The 20718-nt window shown below is 45.0% G+C and overlaps 1 protein-coding gene across 1 annotated transcript in view; it reads right to left on the bottom strand.

Annotated features, from left to right (window-relative positions):
* The window catches only part of SPTLC2 (serine palmitoyltransferase long chain base subunit 2), a gene marked incomplete at its 5' end in the record, with an annotated part of 76599 nt that extends 58410 nt beyond the window's left edge, over positions 1–18189 (bottom strand). Inside the window, 2 exons of the mRNA XM_082317241.1 lie at positions 4169–4363; positions 18064–18189. Coding sequence (XP_082173367.1) covers positions 4169–4363; positions 18064–18189 — 321 coding nt within the window. The remainder of the gene's footprint in view (positions 1–4168; positions 4364–18063) is intronic.
* Positions 18190–20718: the final 2529 nt, after the last annotated feature.

Here is a 20718-nt window from a genome sequence, read left to right as displayed (position 1 = left end):
TAGTATAGGTGATTTGGGAATCCAAGATTTCATCATACTGTAAATTAATACTACAACAAGTGAAGGTCATAATGACAGCTTTGTAACCATTAGCTTGGGGCCCAGTGATATGCAAATGCAGTGATTATGCTGCTTTTAGAGCCAAGTTTTCACAGCGTTGCACCTGAGCTAATAAATGGTGCCATGAGCACCAGCTGGGCTTATCTGCAATTCACATAATGCATTCCCTGGTAATACAAAACTGAATGGAAATCAAGTAGACAATTGCAATAAATTTCAGGCTTCTAAAATGAAGCAGAAAGACTAGTTCCATCCCACTGCTACATGAGTCAAGAAAAAGTGGAGCAATAACTGTGAGTAGCCTTTCTACTGTCAGGAGGCCTCTGATGAGGTATACAGGTGCTAAGACAACACTGAGCAAAAGACTAGAGTTTACTGCCCCTGAGATACTTCTACGGCTGGATTCCTGTGAACAAGTGTTTGAAAACCCCAGATGCTAGAAACATGTCCTAACTGGGCAAGCTACTGAGCATGAAGAGGTATGTTAGAGAGTTACTGGCCTCATCTGCACAGTTGCTCCTGTACACGAAACGTACAAGGTAATCAACAGGCAAATCAGACCAGAAGAAAGGTAAAAGTCATTTTCATCCTGCCTATAAAATCCTACAAGCATTTTGCCAATTTAACCACATTGGATGACCAGACATTACATTAAATTAGGTGTGCATAAATTGATTCCAGGGTAATTGAGAACTGTTAATCTTGCCGCTTACCCATGCCTAAAACAGACTGAGAATGCTGCAGAGAGGATGTGCTACACAACACTGGTTTCCAGGAAAAGCCCAGCTGGATATATTTTAAACAAAGCCAAAACCCATCACACTATTTCCTGGAAATCAGTACCAGCAAAGCCTGTCCCTTTTCACCCTTTTGCGTTCCAACAATGAATGAATATTAGGTTTTCCTGGAATCATTAATTTCAATGCAAGGCTCTAGTAAATTCCAAGGAATTCACCTGCCATCAGAGACAGTCCCAATATAGACCTGTTGGAATTTAAATTAGTTTGGTCACTCTCGGTTTCTAATTCTAATGCACAGACTAAGATTATAATATTAAGTGACAATTTAAGGAAGGATTTGCTCTACTGAAATAAATTGCCCTCCAAAACACACAAAAACTGAGGGTGGTGCTTTTTTGTGTTTGTTTTTAGTACTACATTTTGGACCCAAGTTTACATTATGCTTTTAACTGATTACCTTCAGAAACACAAGACAGAAAATCCACATACTTCAATTCCATGACTTTCAGGACAAGTTCATTCAGCCCTTTATGAAATACTTCCTCGCACTACGTAATTTTGTTTTGCTCACAAAGCAGGTCATGACACACTGTTCAGCTACTCCCACTGCCTTTGCTTTGAGCTTTTCACCTAAGCAATTATGAACTACTTCAAAAAGCTAAAGCTAAGCCTTTTGCTTCATACTTAAGAAATTCATAATCATCTAGTTGGCTCTTTAGAATTCAAATAACAAAAATGTTACTTTTCACACAGAGGTCACAAACCTGCGAGAGACTACCCCAGGGTAACCCCAGAGCTCCTCTGATTTGCATGTATCAATAAAAAAAAAAAAAAGCATGAGTTTCAAGCCTTTTCTACACACTAGTATCTGCATTCCCTTACCAAAAGATGATTGGGCTGTCAGCCAGCAGCTTGAGAGATTCAAATATTTGAAAATCATGAGAAACTGTTTCAAAACAAGTAACTGAGCACACACCCCCCGCCCCCGCACCAAAATAAAACCTGGCTCCCAGACTAGATACACTGCAACGTGCTCTCATCAATTCATTTGCAGGCAAACAAAGCTTAAAGCAGCAAAGTGTGAGGATAAGTACTGTACGTTCTAGACCTCACATGATCACTTTTCTATTTGTCCGATATTGGAAACAGCTATTCCAACCTAAGCACTAGAAATGTGATTTGCAGAAGTACACTAAGCTGAGATTTCTTCAACACCACAACTTTTTTAAACAGGATTTCCTATTTTTCATTCTTACGCAATATTCGCTGGCACTTCTTACTAGCTCCATCCACAGGCATCCTATGTACAAAACAAAAACAGAATACATGCATCCCTTTCCTGCCAGCCATGACCAACACACAAACTCAGAGGTTTTCAGTTCATCTGTCCAGGAGGTGTACTTGTTAAGCAAATGTCTTTCAGGGCAAGATGCAATGCTAAGTTAATTTATAAAAAACGTTAAGGCTAAATTTTGTTTAGAACTTGGATAATCAGTTGCTAACAAACTCTGTGCTTCAACGTCCTCTGCAACAATCTTTACCAAGAGCCTAATATCAATAATGTATTCCCAAATTAAACCTACTGCCCAAGGCCCTCCTTTTGTACACTCTCATGAAAGAGTCAGGACTGCTCCCGCAGAAAAGGACTACTGTAAGTGGTCTTGCACCTTACATATTGGTAACAGAACAAGCGTTTCACAAAAGCTGTGCAACAGAAATATAACAACTACAGTATAGAGTAACTGCACCAACACCTCAGTCACCCCTTCATAATCCTCAAGTACCATGAGTACAGACCAATATTTAAACCTTCATTCTAATGTCTTGGTAGATTTCTGCAAATGTTTGACTGTTCTCTTCTGTATCAACTTCTAGTTTATACACAGAAAAATACAAGGGTGTCACATTCTCAGGTGACATAAACCAGACTAGCTGAAATGACATTAATGAACACATAAAGTTTCAAGTTGAGATTTAGCCAGCAATCCTTATTCAGATTTTGTAACTGTTAAAAGGGATCCAAGATTTTTACTTCCAGATTCCAGAAGTCAGTTTTGGAAGTAGTGTAAATTTAAAGTCTTGTACTTTTAACCAATATGAAATACCTATTACTCATTAAACTCCAATGAGAATGTTTCTATTTTGGAATTAAGTACCTTATTATGAATCAGCTTAATTCTACCTCACTGTGCTCACACAAAGAAGCTACTGTGAAGTAGTTTTAGGCATTGATTAATTTACTGCATCTTAGGTAATCTACCATAAGATTACATGCGCTTTACTCCAGTGCTGCCTCCAAAGAAGCCTTCCTTTTTTTTCTTTCCCCCTCCCATCCTTGATCATTTGTTTGCATTAGTGACATGTCCTTCCTGCCCTCCCTATTTTCTGCTAGCCAACTGCTTGTGTGGCTGCACAGAGAACCAGAAACCAGCAACTGGAAAACAAACTCCCTTAACATTTTAAGAGCCAGACAGGCTCCCCAAAGCAGTTGAGAAAAATGGCACTCAAATCGGCAAGAGTAAGCCAATTCACTCCACCTTTGGAGCAAAGCTCACTGGTATTCAACACTGCTGGGAGGGCTCACGCTAAGAGCAGGAAATAGCTTGCAAACTGCAAGTTTAAACAGTAGCCGTCTCAACAGTAATTAATTCCTGTAGGGAGTAAAGGCCTCTAAAAATATTTTGCAACTACTCAAAATTAGGATTATCTATTCCAGACTAACTGCTGAAGCAGGCAAGACTTTTCACCTGGCAACAGAAGCTTTTGTGAATAGGTCTTATTATGAATTCATTCTTTTTAATTGCTATCAGCTGGTCAGAAGTCTGTACCTCAGATTATTCACCAGCTAACCTGCTAGTGTTCTGGACTCCAGATGAATTTAAAGTCATCCAGCTTGTGCTCTGGTTCTCATCCACAAGCTTTTCTTTGCAACTGCTTAGGCTAAAGAGAATTAATAGCATGCTTCCAAATCAAAACACAGCCACCAGAGCAGCATCAGAAAGCCTCCCACTGCTTTCAAACTCAAACCAGATCCTTTGATAAGCATTTCTTTAGCTGCTGATGCCGACATATGCGGTCTCTTTCCCCCAGACCTTTGTTTCTGCAGCTGGGGCATCTCTCAGCACGTTGATATAACTGTTGATGCAGCTTTGCAGTGAACCAGATGAGGGAACTACTATGCCAAAAAATAATCCAACTAAAAGAAACATTATTTTGTTTAACAACACAGCAGTACTAGCATAATATTTGGGGCATTCAGAAGACAAGGAAAATAGCAGAAAACTGAACAACCCCGCTCCCAAAAGAAATGCTCAGGCTATAGCCTCAGCCACATCATTTCTCGCTGGCCATTATTTCCTAGTGGTTACCTTTTGTTCTTCTCTTTCTGTTGCGTTTTGACACTTCTCAATCTTCCACTGCCGCATGAAATCTCGTAGATATCCAAAGAGAGTGAGAACACCATAGCCTACGTAGGTCAGCACAGCAACCAGCATTGGTGTTTCTTCAAAAGCTTCATTGAAAGGCCTTTTGTATAATCCTCCATTGTGCACAACATGATTTATCTATAGCAAAAATTTAAAGAGAGGCAGATGTGAGATATTAATTCAAGAAATGACAGATAGGCATTTCAGAGTAGTCCCTGGCCCTCCGATCAGCTATAAGCTCTGCATCCCCCCTGCCCAGCTCAAAGTACTTTCAGCTAGGTTCAGCCATTACTGATAAATACTGTCAGTCTCCATATACGAGGTTGCCAAGTTGTTGATATAACCAAAGTCACAGTTACCAATTTAGTGCAGTTTAATCTAACATCTCATTAAAGTTCTTTAGCTTGCGAAGCTATATTGAGAGCACTGTTTACATCCAGGCCAACCGAAATGAAAAAACTGCCTTCCCCCTTCACCAAGAACTAGGTAGGCACAAATAACAGAACAGTGAGCCTTCCCAGGCGCACTACAAGGAAAAACAAAATAGAAACAAATAGTTTCTAAACAATGTATTCTCAGAATTTTCAACGAACTGAAAAAGTAACTGGAAAATATCAAAATAGACTCAACTTTGGAAGCCTATATCACTGTAACAAAACAAGCATAATCTGTGTCTCCATAGCCATTAGCCTAAAGATGCTGATGTAAACACTGTACTCATCCATGAGGTGGACATGACACCACAGACAAAAAAGTCATTGTATACACAGTCTCAACATTGCATATATGTCAGCACACAGAACAAAGCAAGGCTTTCTGCATAAAATCCACACTAAAAGTCATCTTGCTGCTTACATACCATCTCCTGAAGATAAGAGCTTGATTAGTTGTATAATACATGTACATGTCCATCTCAAGTATGATTACTGTAATACATAATATTTGTGACTATTACAGAAGAACTCATAGCTACAAGGCAAGGGCTCACTGAACTTCACACTGGGAGGAAAAACATCATGGTTTTAACTAGACTACTTGTTCAAAGAATTAAGTTAAAGATTAGATCTCAAAAGTCAATGTATCAAACCATAGAAACCCATCCATTATCTGTATTCCTAAAAGTTACGGAATAGCTATGCTATAATAGAATAACTACATGTGAACGAACGCTCTCCAAGACATAAATCCCCCATCTGCAGCATCTGTAGCATCAAAGGTGACAAGTCTTACTCCTTGCAGAATAGATTTCTTTTTGCCAGTACTCCTAGCCTTCTAGTAGGTAATCTAAACAGATTAAGATTAGTGTACAATTCCGCAGCTCTCTGGTATCCAAATACATTATGAAGGATGTTGCCAGATGTGCGTGGGAGCAGCTAGAAGACAAGAAGGAAACCAAGATAATACATTTCAATAAATGCCAATATTAATACTAATACCACACTGAAAAGAGGGCTAGGACAATGATGCATCTAGGATGTTGCTTAAATTTCTCTAGGCTGTACTCAAATTGCATCTTGTAGCCCAATATAATAAGAATAATAAGAAATGTATTTTAAAAAATATTCTAATCAAACAAACATCAACACTTAGGGAAGAGGTTGATCGTAAATATATCAAAAAAGGACAACAGCAAATAATTAATGAGGGGTCGGGGCCAGCAGACAGAATAAAACCAGTTATTCACCTGTGGCACTCATACTATCATATAGGAAAGGAAGACAGAGTTGTACTAACCTCTGTAAAGCTGATGAATCAATAAAGGCACATGTACTTGCTGGCCTCACCAGACACTGCATAATTTGGAAAGCACCTGATCATCTCAGGTTATGAAGCAAGTCTGTATTTCAAGCCTGGCGTTATATATCTTGAAAGTAATTTTTCAGAAGCAATTATGCTACAGCTATGCAGTCACTGAGTATAAACTGCACCAGCACCTTCCTCCTGATACTCATTTCTACCTCTTCCCTTTTGCTGACACGGACATCCAGAACAAAGTTTCAAGCAGAGCAAATTCTCAATTCTCACCATAGTTGCGGGGACTTTAGAATTGGTGCAAGTGTGGAAACAGAAGAGTAAAGACACAGTAGGAACTTCTCTTTCAGCAACAGCACTTACCCCAGATGTAGATAACTAACTTGTAGTGCTTTGAGGCCCGGTTTAATACTGAAGTAGTTTTAAAAACATACAGTGGTGGCTTAAGTTAGAAAATTACCATGCTTTGGAAGAGGTGTAGGAACACTTGCTTACCACGCTGCAGCTCAGATGATGGCAATTTAAACCTTTAATGCAGACCACAGGTTCATACACTGTTTTCTTCAGGAACGGTGCCAGCCAAGGGAACTGCCCCTGCCCCACTCACTCCCGCTTCGAGTCCTCTGCATCACCCTCTGGCTTGCACAACCAAGGCTAATCTGATTTTCAGCACAGCGTGCCTCCAACACTGAACTGATCCAGGTTGGAAACATAATTGTTAGCAGAAGGTTATTTATTAGACCCTAATAATCTTTACAGCGCCGCTCCACAAACTCATTCGATAGATCTCAGCAAACAAGAACCAGCAGCTGTCGGGAAGAGAGGAGAGGCAGCAGCACCATGACAATCAACAGACTTGGTAAGCCAACGCTGCACAGGAGAAACCACGAAAGCTTTCTCTTCTCTATTACTCTCAAGATTGCTTAACTGTATCACTGTAGCTCCAATTCATGAAACTGCAGAATTTTATTGCATCCAGATCTGAGAAAGATCATGCACCAAAGCTCCAATTACTACAATTTCACAGCTTGATGAATTCAAGTTGAATTTTGCATCTTCACACTGACAGACCATAGCAGCTATTCAGGAGCAGGCACACGAGAGACCTGCTACCTGTGGCTGTCTACTAATAGCTAATTTCTGGATAAGCAGACAAAAAATTGGTAGCGACTACTTTGCAAATTACCTAGCATCTAATAAACATGAAAGCTTTTAATGTCTTTCCCAGGTAACTGGAAGTTCATCTGGAAGAGATGAAAGGCTACATCCTTTCATCATCAGGGTACAGATCTGAGGTCAGCTAATACCAAAAAATAGCTTAAAAAAACCCCCCCACCACCAAACCCAAACCTATACACAATCTTAATCAGAATAAAAGCATATCAATTTTTTTGCAGGTCTTTAGAGGCACCCCTGCTTGTGACAAATGCTAAAACTAAACAAGTTATTCCACACAGTCCAAAACAACATTTCACTGAGAAAGGCCCTTTTGGGAATACCTGTATTGATTCAACACATTCAATCCAATCAATTTCACCTCCCAGTGTTCTTCTACCAATGTGTTCATACATCCTTGTACTCTCACACCAGCTACCACGTAAGCTGAGAAGCTCTATACTATCCTATCTGAATTAAACATTAAAGAAATACTCTGAATGCAATTCCATGGACTTTTCATGAAGCATACGATGACTATAAATACACTCTAGAATTGCCTATAGAAGACATATTTGTAGCCACATTTTAGATACAAGCCTATTAGTTTCTCCAAGAATGCCTTATGAATCCACACATTAGCCTTCAAACGAAGGCTTACACGCTGCGAGCTCCAAGCCTGCTGCCGAAGAGCAGCAAGTTCAGTTCCAGAGACCAAGAAAGAAGGTGGCTACAGCTTAGTGATTCATTTCCTTTTCTGGGAGGGGGAAAAAAAGCGTGCAAGATTAAGACTATGGTTTCAACAAATCTTATGATAACAAAGATGCCATTCAGAGGGACCTGGACAAGCTCGAGAAGTTGGCCCATGGGGTTCAACAAGGCCAAGTGCAAGGTCCTGTACCTGGATTGGGGCAACCCCCAGTATCAATACAGGCAAGGGGATGAAGGGATTGAGAGCAGCCCTGCAGAGAAGGACTTGGGAGTACTGGTGGATCAAAAGCTGGACATGAGCCGGCAATGTGCTCTCACAGCAGGGCCAGCTCGACTGTCAGATCCCCTAGTGTTGACTAACCAGGGGGCTTTTGCTAAATGTGTGTCCCAGCGTTTGAATGTCCTAGCACCCATTGCTCTCAGTGTAGTCTTTAACAGTCCATTGCGTTGTTTGATTTTCCCAGAGGCTGGTGCATGATAAGGGATGTGATATACCCACTCAATGCCATGCTCTTTGGCCCAGGTGTCTATAAGGGTGTTTTAGAAATGAGTCCTGTTGTCTGACTCAACTTTTTCTGGGGTGCAATGTCACCATTAAGACTTGCTTTTCAAGGCCCAGGAGAGTGTTCCAGGCGGTGGCATGGAGCACGGGATATGTTTCCAGCCATCCAGTGGTTGCTTCCACCATTGTAAGCACATGGTGCTTGCCTTGTCAGGTTTGTGGGAGTGTGATATAATCAATCTACCAGGCCTCTCCATGTTTATATTTCAGCCATTGTCCTCCATACCAGAGAGGCTTTAACCACTTGGCCTGTTTGATTGCAGCACATGTTCCACATTCATGGATAACCTGTGCAATAGTGTCCATGGTCAAGTCCATCCCTCGATCACGAGCCCATCTATATGTTGCACCTCCTCCTTGATGGCCTGAGGTGTCATGGGCCCACCAACCTAGAAATAATTCACTCTTATGTTGCCAGCCCAGAACCACCTGAGCCACTTCAGTCTTAGCAGCCTGATCCACCTGCTGGTTGTTTTGATGTTCTTCAGTGGCCCGACTCTGGGGTAAGTGAGCATCTACATGACATACTTTTACAACCAGGTTCTCTACGCGTGGAACAATATCTTGCCACAATGCGGCAGCCCAGATGGGTTTGCCTCTGTGCTGCCAGTTGTTCTGTTTCCATTGCTGTAACCAGCCCCACAGGGCATTTGCCACCATCCATGAGTTAGTATAAAGTACTGGCCATTTTTCTCATTCAGCAATATCCAAAGCCAGCTGGATGGCTTTCACCTCTGCAAACTGACTCGATTCACCTTCGCCTTCAGCAGTTTCTGCTACTTGTCATATAGGACTCTCTACAGTAGCCTTTCACCTCCGATGCCTTCTCACACAACAGCAGGACCCATCAGTGAACAGGGCATATTGCTTCTCATTTTCTGGCAGCTTATTGTACAGTGGGGCCTCCTCAGCATTCGTCACCTCCTCCTCTGGTGATATTCCGAAACCTTCACCTTCTGGCCAGTCCATGATCACTTCCAAGATCCCTGGGAGACTGGAGTTTCCTATTCGAGCTTGTTGTGTGATCAGTGCGACCCACTTACTCCACGTAGCGTCAGTTGCATGATGTGTAGAGGGTTCCTTCCCATTGAGCATCCAGCTCAGCACTGGCAGTCGGGGTGCCAGGAGAAACTGTGCTTTGGTACCAACCACTTCCGAAGCAGCTCCAATTCCTTCATATGCTGCCAATATCTCTTCCTCAAAGAAGATACCATTGTGTGGCGATCAGCACCTCTTGTTCTTTGACCCTCAGCAACCCCACAATAGAAGGGTCCTTTGAGAGACTGGGCAGGGTAGACAGCTGTTTAATTTCCTCCGTCTCCAAGGCAGCTATGCCAAAAGCCCACTGGTACCCGTTTGGGTCCTTGAAATACCCTCTCCTGACGCAGTCTATGCCAAGGATGCATGGAGCCGCTGGGCCAGTTGCAATGGGGTGCTTTTGCCACTCATTCCCAGTTAGGCTCACTTCAGCCTCCAATACAGTCAGCTGTTGGGATCCCCCTGTCACTCCAGAAATGCAGACGGGTTCTGCCCCTGTATGGTTTGATGGCATTAGGGTACAGTGCACTAGTGTCCCCTAGAGCCTTATACACCTGTGGGGCTGATGTGCCAGGACATCGAATCCATACAGTGCAGTAAACTCGGTTGTCCGTTTCCTCCACCTAGCTGGAGGCAGGGCCCCTCTAGTCCTTGTCACAGTATTCGTTACTCACTTCTTGTAAATACAAATCAAAGTCACTTCATTAAGATCAGGAACTAAGATCAGGAATAAGATCAGCCCTTCTACTCTGTCTGAGGAACTGCTCACTGGAAACTGGAGCAGCAATTCTCCTGGGAGAACCCCCTTTTGTGGGTTTTTTTCCTTGCAACTCACATATCTACCTCGACCCTAGAGGCACGGGTTTTTCCATCCCGCTTCCTCATGTCCTCTCCATGGTCACGCAGATAAAACCACAAGGTGGCCTGTGGTGTGTACCCACTATATTCTCTCTCTTGAGCAGAGGGATGCTTACTCCTAATAGCTGAGATACTGGTCCGTAGAGGTGGGGAGTAGGACATATCCCCTTTGAGTTGCTGGACCTCCTGGGACAGTTTCTCCACAGCCGAGATGCAGGCTGTAGGGAAGAAGAGAGACTTTTTTGTATTGCCGCAGTCGGCCAGCCAATTCATCCACTGTTTGTCCTCCTCCGTCCTCCCAGGTCATTACTGCCAATGAGTTGGCACACTACACTGGTGCACTCCGTACCAACTTCCACCACATGGGTCGCATGCACTTGTCTTCATCTGGATCTCTGGATAACTGCTCATTGTCCAGGTCATTATAAATCACCTCCAGCACGGCTAATTCCCTCAGGTACTGGATACCTCTCTCCATGGTGGTCCGCTTGCCTGGGTGACAAATAACATCTTCCTTGAAGGGATACCTTTCCTTCATGCCTGACAGGAGTTGCCTCCAGAGGCCGAGGGCTTGTGCCCCTTTTCCAATCGCTTTGTCAATGCCCTCTTCCCTAGAAAGGGATCCCAGCTGCTTGGCTTCCCTACCTTCCAGTTCCAGGCTACTGGCCCCATTATCCCAGCATTGGAGCACTCAGGTGACCATGTGCTTGCCAGGATGATAGCTGAAATCTTTTCACATATCTCGCCACTCACCGAGGAACAAAGATCAGGTGGTTACCACCTCGTTTATGAGTTCTGCCTCTTCCTCCTCCTATTCTCATGATGGCCCTGGTTCATTTTCATCCCTTACTAAACAAGCTGATTTTCTTGTGTATTTCTTCTTGTGTATAGGGTCGACTGATACTGGCATGGGCTGGTTGTCTGGTTCAGCTGCAGTGCCTGTCGCCAGGGTTGGAGTAGCCACAGCGCCTGTTGTTTTGTCGTCAGACACAGAGACCTCTTCCCCTTGAGGGTTCTGAATAATGTTGAACAGGGCCCAGTAAGCATGGGCCAGGCCCCAGCACGATGCAGTGATCTGTCTCTCTCTGGAGTTGCCAGGGTGACAACATACTTTTTCCAAATACTTTACTAGTTCTTAAGGATTCTGCACTTGTGCAGGGGTGAAGTTCCAAAACACTGGAGGTGCCCACTGTCCTAGGTACTTGCCCATGCTATCCCACACACCCTGCCACTCACAACTATCCAGCCTTGGAGCAGATCTCTGGATGATATTTTTAAATTGCTTATTAACCTTAGACAAAACCAAAACAATATTCCCAAGAAATACCAACAGAAGTATCTTAACTACCCAAGGACGTTCAAGGTACTGAAAAGTTATTGTAAGGAGGAAACATCACAGAAGAAGGTAGCAAAGGTGCCATTCTGTATTTCCTCCATCAAAAACTTCTCAGAAGAAGAGGTATAATAGCTAATTGTCTCCATGAGGTGGTACCTGAAGTACAGTAATGGCTTCAGTACAAAGCCCAAACACCAGATTAAGCTCAAGGCCAGTGTTTTAATAACAAATCTCCCAGGCAAAACATCACTAATCACTGCAGAGCACAGCAAACTGCAAAACCCAACACCAATCTTTAACATGTACAGCAAAAAAAGAGCATGGTGCAGATCAGATAAGCTAATATCAAGAACAGATGAATCAATATTGTGACTAGCAACTGTTAACAGATAAAAATTCCTTAATATGCTCTAGTTAATCTGTTATTATCTCAAACCCTTTGTGATCCACGTTAGGCGCCAAAAAGGACTGCTGTGGTTTAACCCCAGCCAGCAACTAAGCACCACATAGCCACTCGCTTGCTCCCCAGCCCCCGGTGGGATGGGGGAGAGAATTCGAAGAGTAAAAGTAAGAAAGCGTGTGGGTTGAGATAAGAATAGTTTAATAACTAAAATGACATTAAAAAAAATTTTTTTGAATATACAAAGCAAGTGATGCATGATGCAATTGCTCACCACTCACCAACGTATGCTCAGCCAGTCCCCGAGCAGCGATCACCGCCTCCCAGCCAACTCCCCAGTTTATATACTGAGCATGACGTCATATGGTACGGGATAGCCCTTTGGCCAGGCTGGGTCAGCTGTCCTGGCTGTGCCCCCTCCCAGCTTCTCGTGCACCTGGCAGAGCATGGGAAGCTGAAAAGCCCTTGACTTAGTGTAAACACTAGTGAGCAACAACTAAAACATCAGTGTGTTATCAACATTATTCTCATCCTAAATCCAAAACACAGCACTATACCAGCTACTAGGAAGAAAATTAACTCTTATCCCAGCTGAAACCAGGACGGTCAATTAAAAGATCTCAAGGAGATCATAGTCTTTTTCTAGGTCAGCCAATTTTCTACTCACTTCAGTTTTACGTTACAGACACAATAAATGCAGTCAATCAAAAAGCCAAGCAAGAGGCAGAAAGTAATAATTTCTTTCCTCAGGTCTGATGCAAGCCTCAGAGTACATACTACAAGCCCTAAGGCACATATTTGTACAGGGGTTCAAGGATTAAATGCTAATGTCTAAACCTGGGCAAACTCTCCTGCAATCCATGAGTTTATCTCTCTAACCATGGAATAACCAACGTTGGAAGGGACCTCCAGTGGTCATCGGGTCCAGCCCCCAGCTCAAAGCAGATCTAATTACAGCAGGTTGCCGAGGGCCACGTCCAACTTAGCCTTGAACACCTCCAAGGATGGAGGTTCCACAACCTCTCTGGGCAACTTCTTCCAGTATTTTACCACTCTCACAGAAAAATTATTTTCCTTATATTTAATCAAAATTTCCCATTCTTCCAAATCACACCCATTGCCTCTCATCCTATTGCCACATGCTTCCAAGAATCTGGCTCCATCTTCTCTATATCCTCCAGCCAGCTAGTTGAGCCTTTTCCTCCTAAGGCTGAGTAAACCCAGCTCTCTCAGCCTCTCCTCATACCTCATGTGCTCCAGCCTCTTCTGCTTCTTGGGGGCCCTCCACTGGATTCACAGATTCACGTGGCTATGTCAGCATCTTTCTGGGGAGCTCAAAACCGGACACAGTACTCAAGAAGCAGTCTCACAAATGCTGAGTAAGGGGGAACGGTCACTTCTTTGTGAATAAGTTTATGAGATTTAGTTCTTTAGGATCAATTTTTTTTTTCTTTTTATCAGAAATATTTTCATTCTAAACTTGCATGCAGATGTGAAAAAATACCCACAATTCTGTACTCAAATTCCCTTTTACACCAGTGGATAGGGCAGTTATTTAACATCTTTATCTTAGATCTTAACCTTCATCTGAAACAAGGGCCTATTCACATCGCTGCTACCACTGTAACAAGAAAAACTTGCACTATTTGTTGCACCCACCTTCATAAGTGTGCTCTCCTAAAGAAGTTACACTAACCTGAATTCTAGCAAAAGCATCTACAAAATCAAGATGAAGCCGTCATTCCCCTGCATCCTGAAGCATCTCATAAGATAAGCCTACAAGCAGCACGACTGCTCTCGCTAAAAAACCCAAACACAAATCACAGGACCACACAAGCTGTTTTTAGCATGCACACACCAAAGCTTTCAGGAAAGGGAAAAAAAAAAAAAAAATCTACGTTGCGCATTTTAATAGCTGTAAGAATTCAGGACTTGTGACAGTTTTAAAGGAATGCAAATCCCACAGTCCTCCCACTCTCTTCAACAAAACTATTCCTTGTCTTCCTGAGGAAGTAGTATGAGACCTTGTTTACAAAAGCACGTATACAATAAGCTATCTGGAGATTGTTATAGTATGGCATTTGAAGACCTTCTAGAAACATCAGGGAAATTAAAATTTGTTTACATCATTCCAGCTCCTATCTAACTGACTTGGAGATACCGTGCACAACAAAAATTAAGAACTTGATATCTAAACCCTATATTCCAATTATTTTTTTAGTTTGAGATTATTTCTTCTTCAACTTCTAGAAGCATAACAGAATCATTCTAAGGTGAGAAGCTCAATTAAGGAGTCCAAAAACCCACATTACTAAAAATCTGTTCACAATAATAGGTAGATTTCAATAAGTTATCATGGAAAATAAGGACACCTTGTCCCATTAAATATGTTCCCATCTCCCTATTTTAAGGAAGAAATTTTTTTTCAGATGCAGTATTAGAAAACCATTAGCTGTTTGCTTCAGAGCAAAACACTCCAATGGCTAAATACATTCCAGTCTAAAACTGCACTGCAGAAAGAAAAAGCAATTTTCCCTGCACTCTTTTTATTCCCACAAGTGTCTTGATAGATTCTAACTACCATTTTTCTACTGAACTCACTTGACACTCTCTCCAGCAGACCAGAAGGACATAAAAAGCAGAATCATGCACACCTTGAAGAGGTAACTTCACTGCTCTTCCATTTAAATTTGCTTTCTTTCTCCTGGCTGTGTTCATTTCCTCACGTCATGACAATACCCTTTGAGATGTCAGGCTTTCATCTTACATAGTGCAGTATTACACTGAAGCATTAAATCAGTTTTGAACCCATCCATAGATTACTATTCTTCCTAACCATGCACTCCCTTAACTGTACACAGTCAGAAATAAGTTACTTACTTTTCTCCAATATCCCACAATTTTTAATCGCTAGATGGTTTTTTAATTAAGGTGCTTATAGCAAGATTGTTGCATTCACTGAATTTGAATCTCTAAACAGATTAACTGTTAGCAGAATGAAAGTAATTTGAACACAGGACTTCCCAGGAAAGCAAAAGAAAGAGCTGTTATTTATCTTAGTATTTCCACAGAATGGTTTTTTAATATGCTGAAAGCCTAACTTCAAATGATTACTTTCCTAGCCACTGATGATATTTCATTAATCTCCACAGTAGCCAAAGTCAGTTACTGCACAGTCTTAGTAGGCAGCAAGTTCCCCTCTCGTCTTACCAAGGGGAGGAATTAGCCGTTCAGATCCCAGCATGAGACAAAGTAATACAACCTATTTAAAAATGAAGGTGAACAATTTCACCCTCTTCTGCTCATGCTGGAATAATAGTAAAGAGCCCACACTATGTTAAATACCAGTCTCTCTCTGTGGAGGGAGTTGTAAGGAACATCTGAAATCTGTGTCATATGCATAATACCCTTAAATCTAAACTTTTTTTTTTTAGTATATAAAAAAAAAACATAAAAAACAAACCAATCAAAAAAACCCCAAAACTTAACTCAGGTAACCACAGCAGAGATACCCTAGGTAGGGGCAGACTCCTTTTTTCAGATTGTTAAAAATGGGTAAATCTTTCCTGCACTATTAAGCCCTGCAGGAGGGCACGGTGATGTACTACCCTGTCTCTAAGCTCTCCTTTCACAATCTCCAGGCTTTTCCAGATAAATTGTCAGTGATCACTACACTTCTTTATACCAATGGCTTTCCTTCCCCCTCCTCTTCCCATCAATATATTCATTTTACCTAGATCTCTTCTTGCCTCTTACTTCTCTCAAGGAACCTGCCATAGGCTTTCTTGCAAAAGCACCTTGATTTTCCCCCTTCATCCTTACTTTTCTGTTGTGGGTTTTTTTGGTTTTGTTTTTGGGGTTTTTTTTTGGTTTTGTTTTTGTTTTTTTTTTTTCCTAAGCAGGAATCGCACTCTCACATGTAAGCTACCTCCTTTTTGGTACTTGATTACTCCTCATTCCATAGATCTCTTCATTTGCAGATTCTCAAGTGTTGTATGCAGTATGTACATAGTATAGATATATACATACACAGACAAATATATTCAACACACGGTAAGCATTAACATGTTTCCCTTCTCCTGTGTAAAGGCCCAACAACCAAAACTCAAAAGCCAAAAGGTCAATCAAGTAGCCAAACCTGTGACACACCAGCTCTAAGCTCCCATCACTAATGCTATTTGAGAAAGCTGTACATGGCTAGTACCCCTAAACGGTCACTTCTTCCAGTCAGGTTCTAACATTTAGACCCTCATTTTGAAAGCTAGCAATTTGGCCCACATAAAATTATGGAGAAAAGAATGCAAGACTGCTAATTATAAATCTCTGCTTGACCAGCAAGCAGCTGCCAGAAAGATATAAAACTTTCTAATACTTTTCTTACATCCTCTGAGAATGCTGCTACACTTTGGCTTTTTGCTAAGATTTCTCATGACCATTTCTCCAATGATCCTTCCCCCCCTTCAGAAATAGTTATCTCAAATGCCTCAGGCTTCCATGGCACATTTGAGCGTAGTATCACACACAAGCTACTAACTGAATAGAATGTCTCATAAAACAGCAAGGTTTTTAGGCTTCCTCAGTTTGACATGGATGGTTTTTCCATTCACATGTTGCATCTCCCATGTTTTCCACATACACAGATGAACAAAATCCTTGAGGAAAAAGCTTCCTTACCCCACTTTTCCATTCTTCTGAAGCAGAACAACATAACTGTATTCAGATCTTCTTCTTTAAAAAGCACAGAGGGGGGGGAAAAACACTCACAGAAGAACACTCACCACCACCATGCTTGGTCTTAGCACAAAGATTTAGATCTACAGTATTATAGTCGGCAGTGCTTGGTGTTTGCAAGGCAAGACTACCAGTGCCACAGCTCCCCGAACCAGCACAAGCTGACACTGCTGCCAAAAAAAGGTATCGTACCCTCCTCCTCCATGTGTTCATTCCCAATACTGTGCTATCACCTCCCAAGACCATGAGTGTCCATCCAGTGAAAGAAATATAGTAAGTGTTCTGGGTTAAAGTCAACTCAGGAAAAAAAAAAAAAAAAGTTTCGTTTTATCCTGCATCAGTTCTCAATCTGGTTCACGCAGTGACTGCACAAGCCTGCACGGGAAAAACAGAAGGGGCAGCACAGGAGTGAAAACCAGGAGCAAGAGGAGGGATGACAATGGAGGAAGGCTTTTCTCAAGCAGCTTTAGGTGTCCAAGGCAACTCGACCTATTCCATACTGCTGGGATTGCCTTCATGAGAACCATTAAGTACCTTACACTGTAACACAAAAGTTTAGTGTTTTGCAGAGAAGCAACTGGAAGTCTGAAGGCAGAAACAGAGGCTCGCAGCACGGGGTGTTAATACAGCTAGAGAGGAAGTGCTGCGTCGACCTTTAACTCTTCTGTGGAGGGAAGTCCCTACTCAAGGCTACTCGCACGCGCAGCCCTGTGCATCACGCCTGTAACAATAAAACAGTGGTGAAGAACTGCTAAAGTCTTCTTTTTTACAGCACAGACCTATTATATTATAGCGAGGTTTAAGTTTAAAGCCCTGCTGCTAACAAAAGCCTTGCAGTAAAGGCACAGCAATGACCCGAGGGCCGGCGGTTTGACACACAGCGACCCGCCCGGCGAACACCCACCCACCCGCGGGCGCAGCGCTCCGAGGCGGGCCCGTCACCCAGGCGCTGCCCTCCCGCCCCAGCCCAGGGCCGGGGGCACAGACCCGACCCCCGCCGACCAGCGAAGTTTTGCCGAACTCCCGGACAGCCACACCTCGGTGGCTTCCCGGGCGGCGGCTGCAGCTCCCCCGCCTCCCCTGCCGGCCCGGGGGCCCTGGCGGCTCGCACAGACGGACGCGGCAGCGGGGCGGCGGCGCTCGCCTGGAAGAGAGCAGCGGGGACAGCCCCCGGCCGCGCCGCGGGCGGCCCCACAAGCCCTGCTCGCCACCGGAGCCGGGCGACCACCACCCGCCCCCCCCCCCGCCCCGGTGCCGGCCCCGCCCGGGCGGCGGAGGGCGCCCGCCGCGCGCACCTGGGTGTCGGGCGCGGGCAGGCCGCGCACGTAACCGTTGCGGAGCGCGCCGTGGGCCGCGCCGCTGCAGCCGTTGGCGCGGGGCTGGGCACCCGGCGCCGCCGCAGCCCGCTCGGGCCGCTCCATCCCGCCGGCTGCGCTCCGCTGCGCTGCGCCCGCTCCGCCGCCCCCGCCCCGCCGCGCCGCACCGGAAGCGCGACCCGCCGCTTCCCCCAATCGCCGGCGGAGACGTCACGCTCGGGGTCGGGCTCCGTATGGACGCATCAGCGCGCGTGCGAGGCTGGCGGCAGCGGCCAGGGAGAAGGGGCGGTGCCTAGAGGACGGGGCCCAATGAGGGCCCCGCATGCCAATCAGATAGGAGGGGAGGGAGGTGAAGGAAGGGGCTTGCCCAATCGCAAAGCAGAACGTTCGGAGGGAGGTGGAGCCAGAAGGTGAAAGTTGTCCAATCACTTGGCAGAGAAGGAACCGGGAACGAAGAGCAGGAGATGAGCTAGCCAATCACAGCGCGAGGTAGAGGGAGGGGCAGGAGGAACCAGCAGGGCCCGTCCAATGACAGAAGGGAGGAGCAGGGCGGTGGCTGAGGCGGCAGCCAATGGGCGGCGCCGGGGCGGGCTGGCGGGGCAGGGTGTGAGGCGGGGGCGGCTGAGGCGCCCCGGGGGCCGGGCCGCGGGGCGGGTTCGCTCCGCTCCGCTCCCGGTGCCGGGCTGCGCTGCGTGGCCGTGGGCGCGGCCGCCGGCCCCGGCTGAGGCCGGGCAGGGTGGGTGCGGGGGCGCCGGCCGTGTGCGGCTGCCCTGCCCTCCGGGAGGGACCCGGTGCCTCCGTCAACGCTTTCCCTGGCGCGAAGGGGGCAGCGCCGCGGGGTGCGCGGGCCGGTGCCGCTTCCCTTACCGGCGGCGGCCCTTCCCGCGGGGCACCCCGGTCGCTGGAGCGGGGAGAGGGCCAGGGCGGGATGAGGCAGCCGGGGAGCCCCTCGCCTGCCCTGGCTGCTCCGAATCGAGGGAGCTGATGAGTGAAGCGGTTCCTTCCAGGCGCGGGCGGTTGCCCGCGGCCGCGCAGGCCTCGGCCTGCGTCGTGATGGGCTGTGCGAGAAATAAAGTAACCCATCGCAAGTCTGACGGGTGAAACTCTCTGGATGGCTTTTTAGGAGGTCAGACTTGATTACCGTGATGCCCTTTCCTGCCGAGGATCGACGTGGGAGAGGTGTATCTTGGCTCAAGTCCACCTGGGTAATGAAGGACCTGATAGGAAACCCTGCACACAAGCTCCAGGCAGAGCTTAAGTCAATAGGATTTAAATTTAGGCTTAAAGATGGGCGTATGCTTGGCTGCCTTGCTGAGCTTGTATCCCTGACAGCTGAAGTTGCCAGTCTGTTAACTCTGCCTGCGGCTGTGTTTAAAAATCATCATATATTTGGCTGTGAATTTGAGTATTTTCTGACAAGGTTTGGAAATACATACTTCATTCAAAGCCCGGGTAAACTAAACACAGTGTTTAGTTCAGGGGTAGGTATTACCAACCTTAATAATTAAGTTTGAGTTACCGAACATCACACAGACACCACCAGAGGAAAGGTGCTCGGCAAACCACAAAGCATCTGCATTTGTGCACTGTCTGCTATGCAGCTTGTATACACCTTGGTGAGGGAGTGGGAAGGGGAGGGCATCCAGAGGTCTCCGAGTGGCAGGAGTGCTAATTGCTAGAAAGGAACAGCCTAACATGTTTAATCACATACTAAAGAACTGGAAGAGTATGACCTTTGATTTCTCCAGCATAATTGAGAGGGAAGGGCTGTGGTGTTTCTTAGAATGTAACTTGAAACAATCAGAACAAATCTCAGTTACCACAATGGAGAGGTAACAGGTTTAAGCACATGAATTTGAGAGAATGATCTCATCCTTTTCTTTCTGATTTGCTACTGTTGATAGTTATTTTGCTGTATTATAGTCATATCTTGGAGCCTCTGTCGTGGATCTCATTGCAAATTCGATATGGAGTTCCTAACAAAAGTGAATTAGCTTCTGTGAAAGACAGCCATTTTTTCTTCCCTCAAGAAGACAGGAGAGCTTCACAGCCTGGTTTCATCCTATTTGTAGGCAGCAGTATGTGTCCAGTACGCTTCGTATCTCTGGGTCACCTTTGGACAAGAGGGCTTTTTGTCATGAGGGGTATAAACACAGGCTCAGGGGTAACAAGCACAGGCTGGGTGTGAGACCGTGTTCCTTTTCTTGCTGTCGGCGGCCGCTCCCATATCTTGACTGCTGCTGAAGCAGGTATGGACTTGCCTGAGGAGCGTTCTTTCTTCACCTGGTTTCGATACGCAGTGAGACAGAGCTGTTGGCCAAGATGGGATGGGCCGTGTCCCCTGTCTCATGTTGCGGGACGGCAGCATGGGGAAGACTGGTGTTGCGAGGAAGGACCTAGTCATCAGAGCAGCAAACACCCCTGCTCAGCATTTGGGTGCTTGTGCAAGTGGACTTGTTTCAGTGCAGGTGCACTTAGGAGCACCAGTGGGGAAGAGGCACAGGGACCCCTCTTACTGCTGAGCTTTTTCTGGGTAAGGAGGGGAGGGCTTTTGCGGAGTTGAAGTGATGTATGAGGAAATGAACAAATATAATGAAAAAAGAAAATGACTGAGCACGTGAGAGAGGTGTACTA

The sequence above is a fragment of the Platalea leucorodia genome (assembly GCF_965183815.1).
Source record: "Platalea leucorodia genome assembly, chromosome: 7".
Taxonomy (NCBI): Eukaryota; Metazoa; Chordata; class Aves; order Pelecaniformes; family Threskiornithidae; genus Platalea; species Platalea leucorodia.
This window is presented reverse-complemented; position numbering and strand designations above follow the sequence as displayed.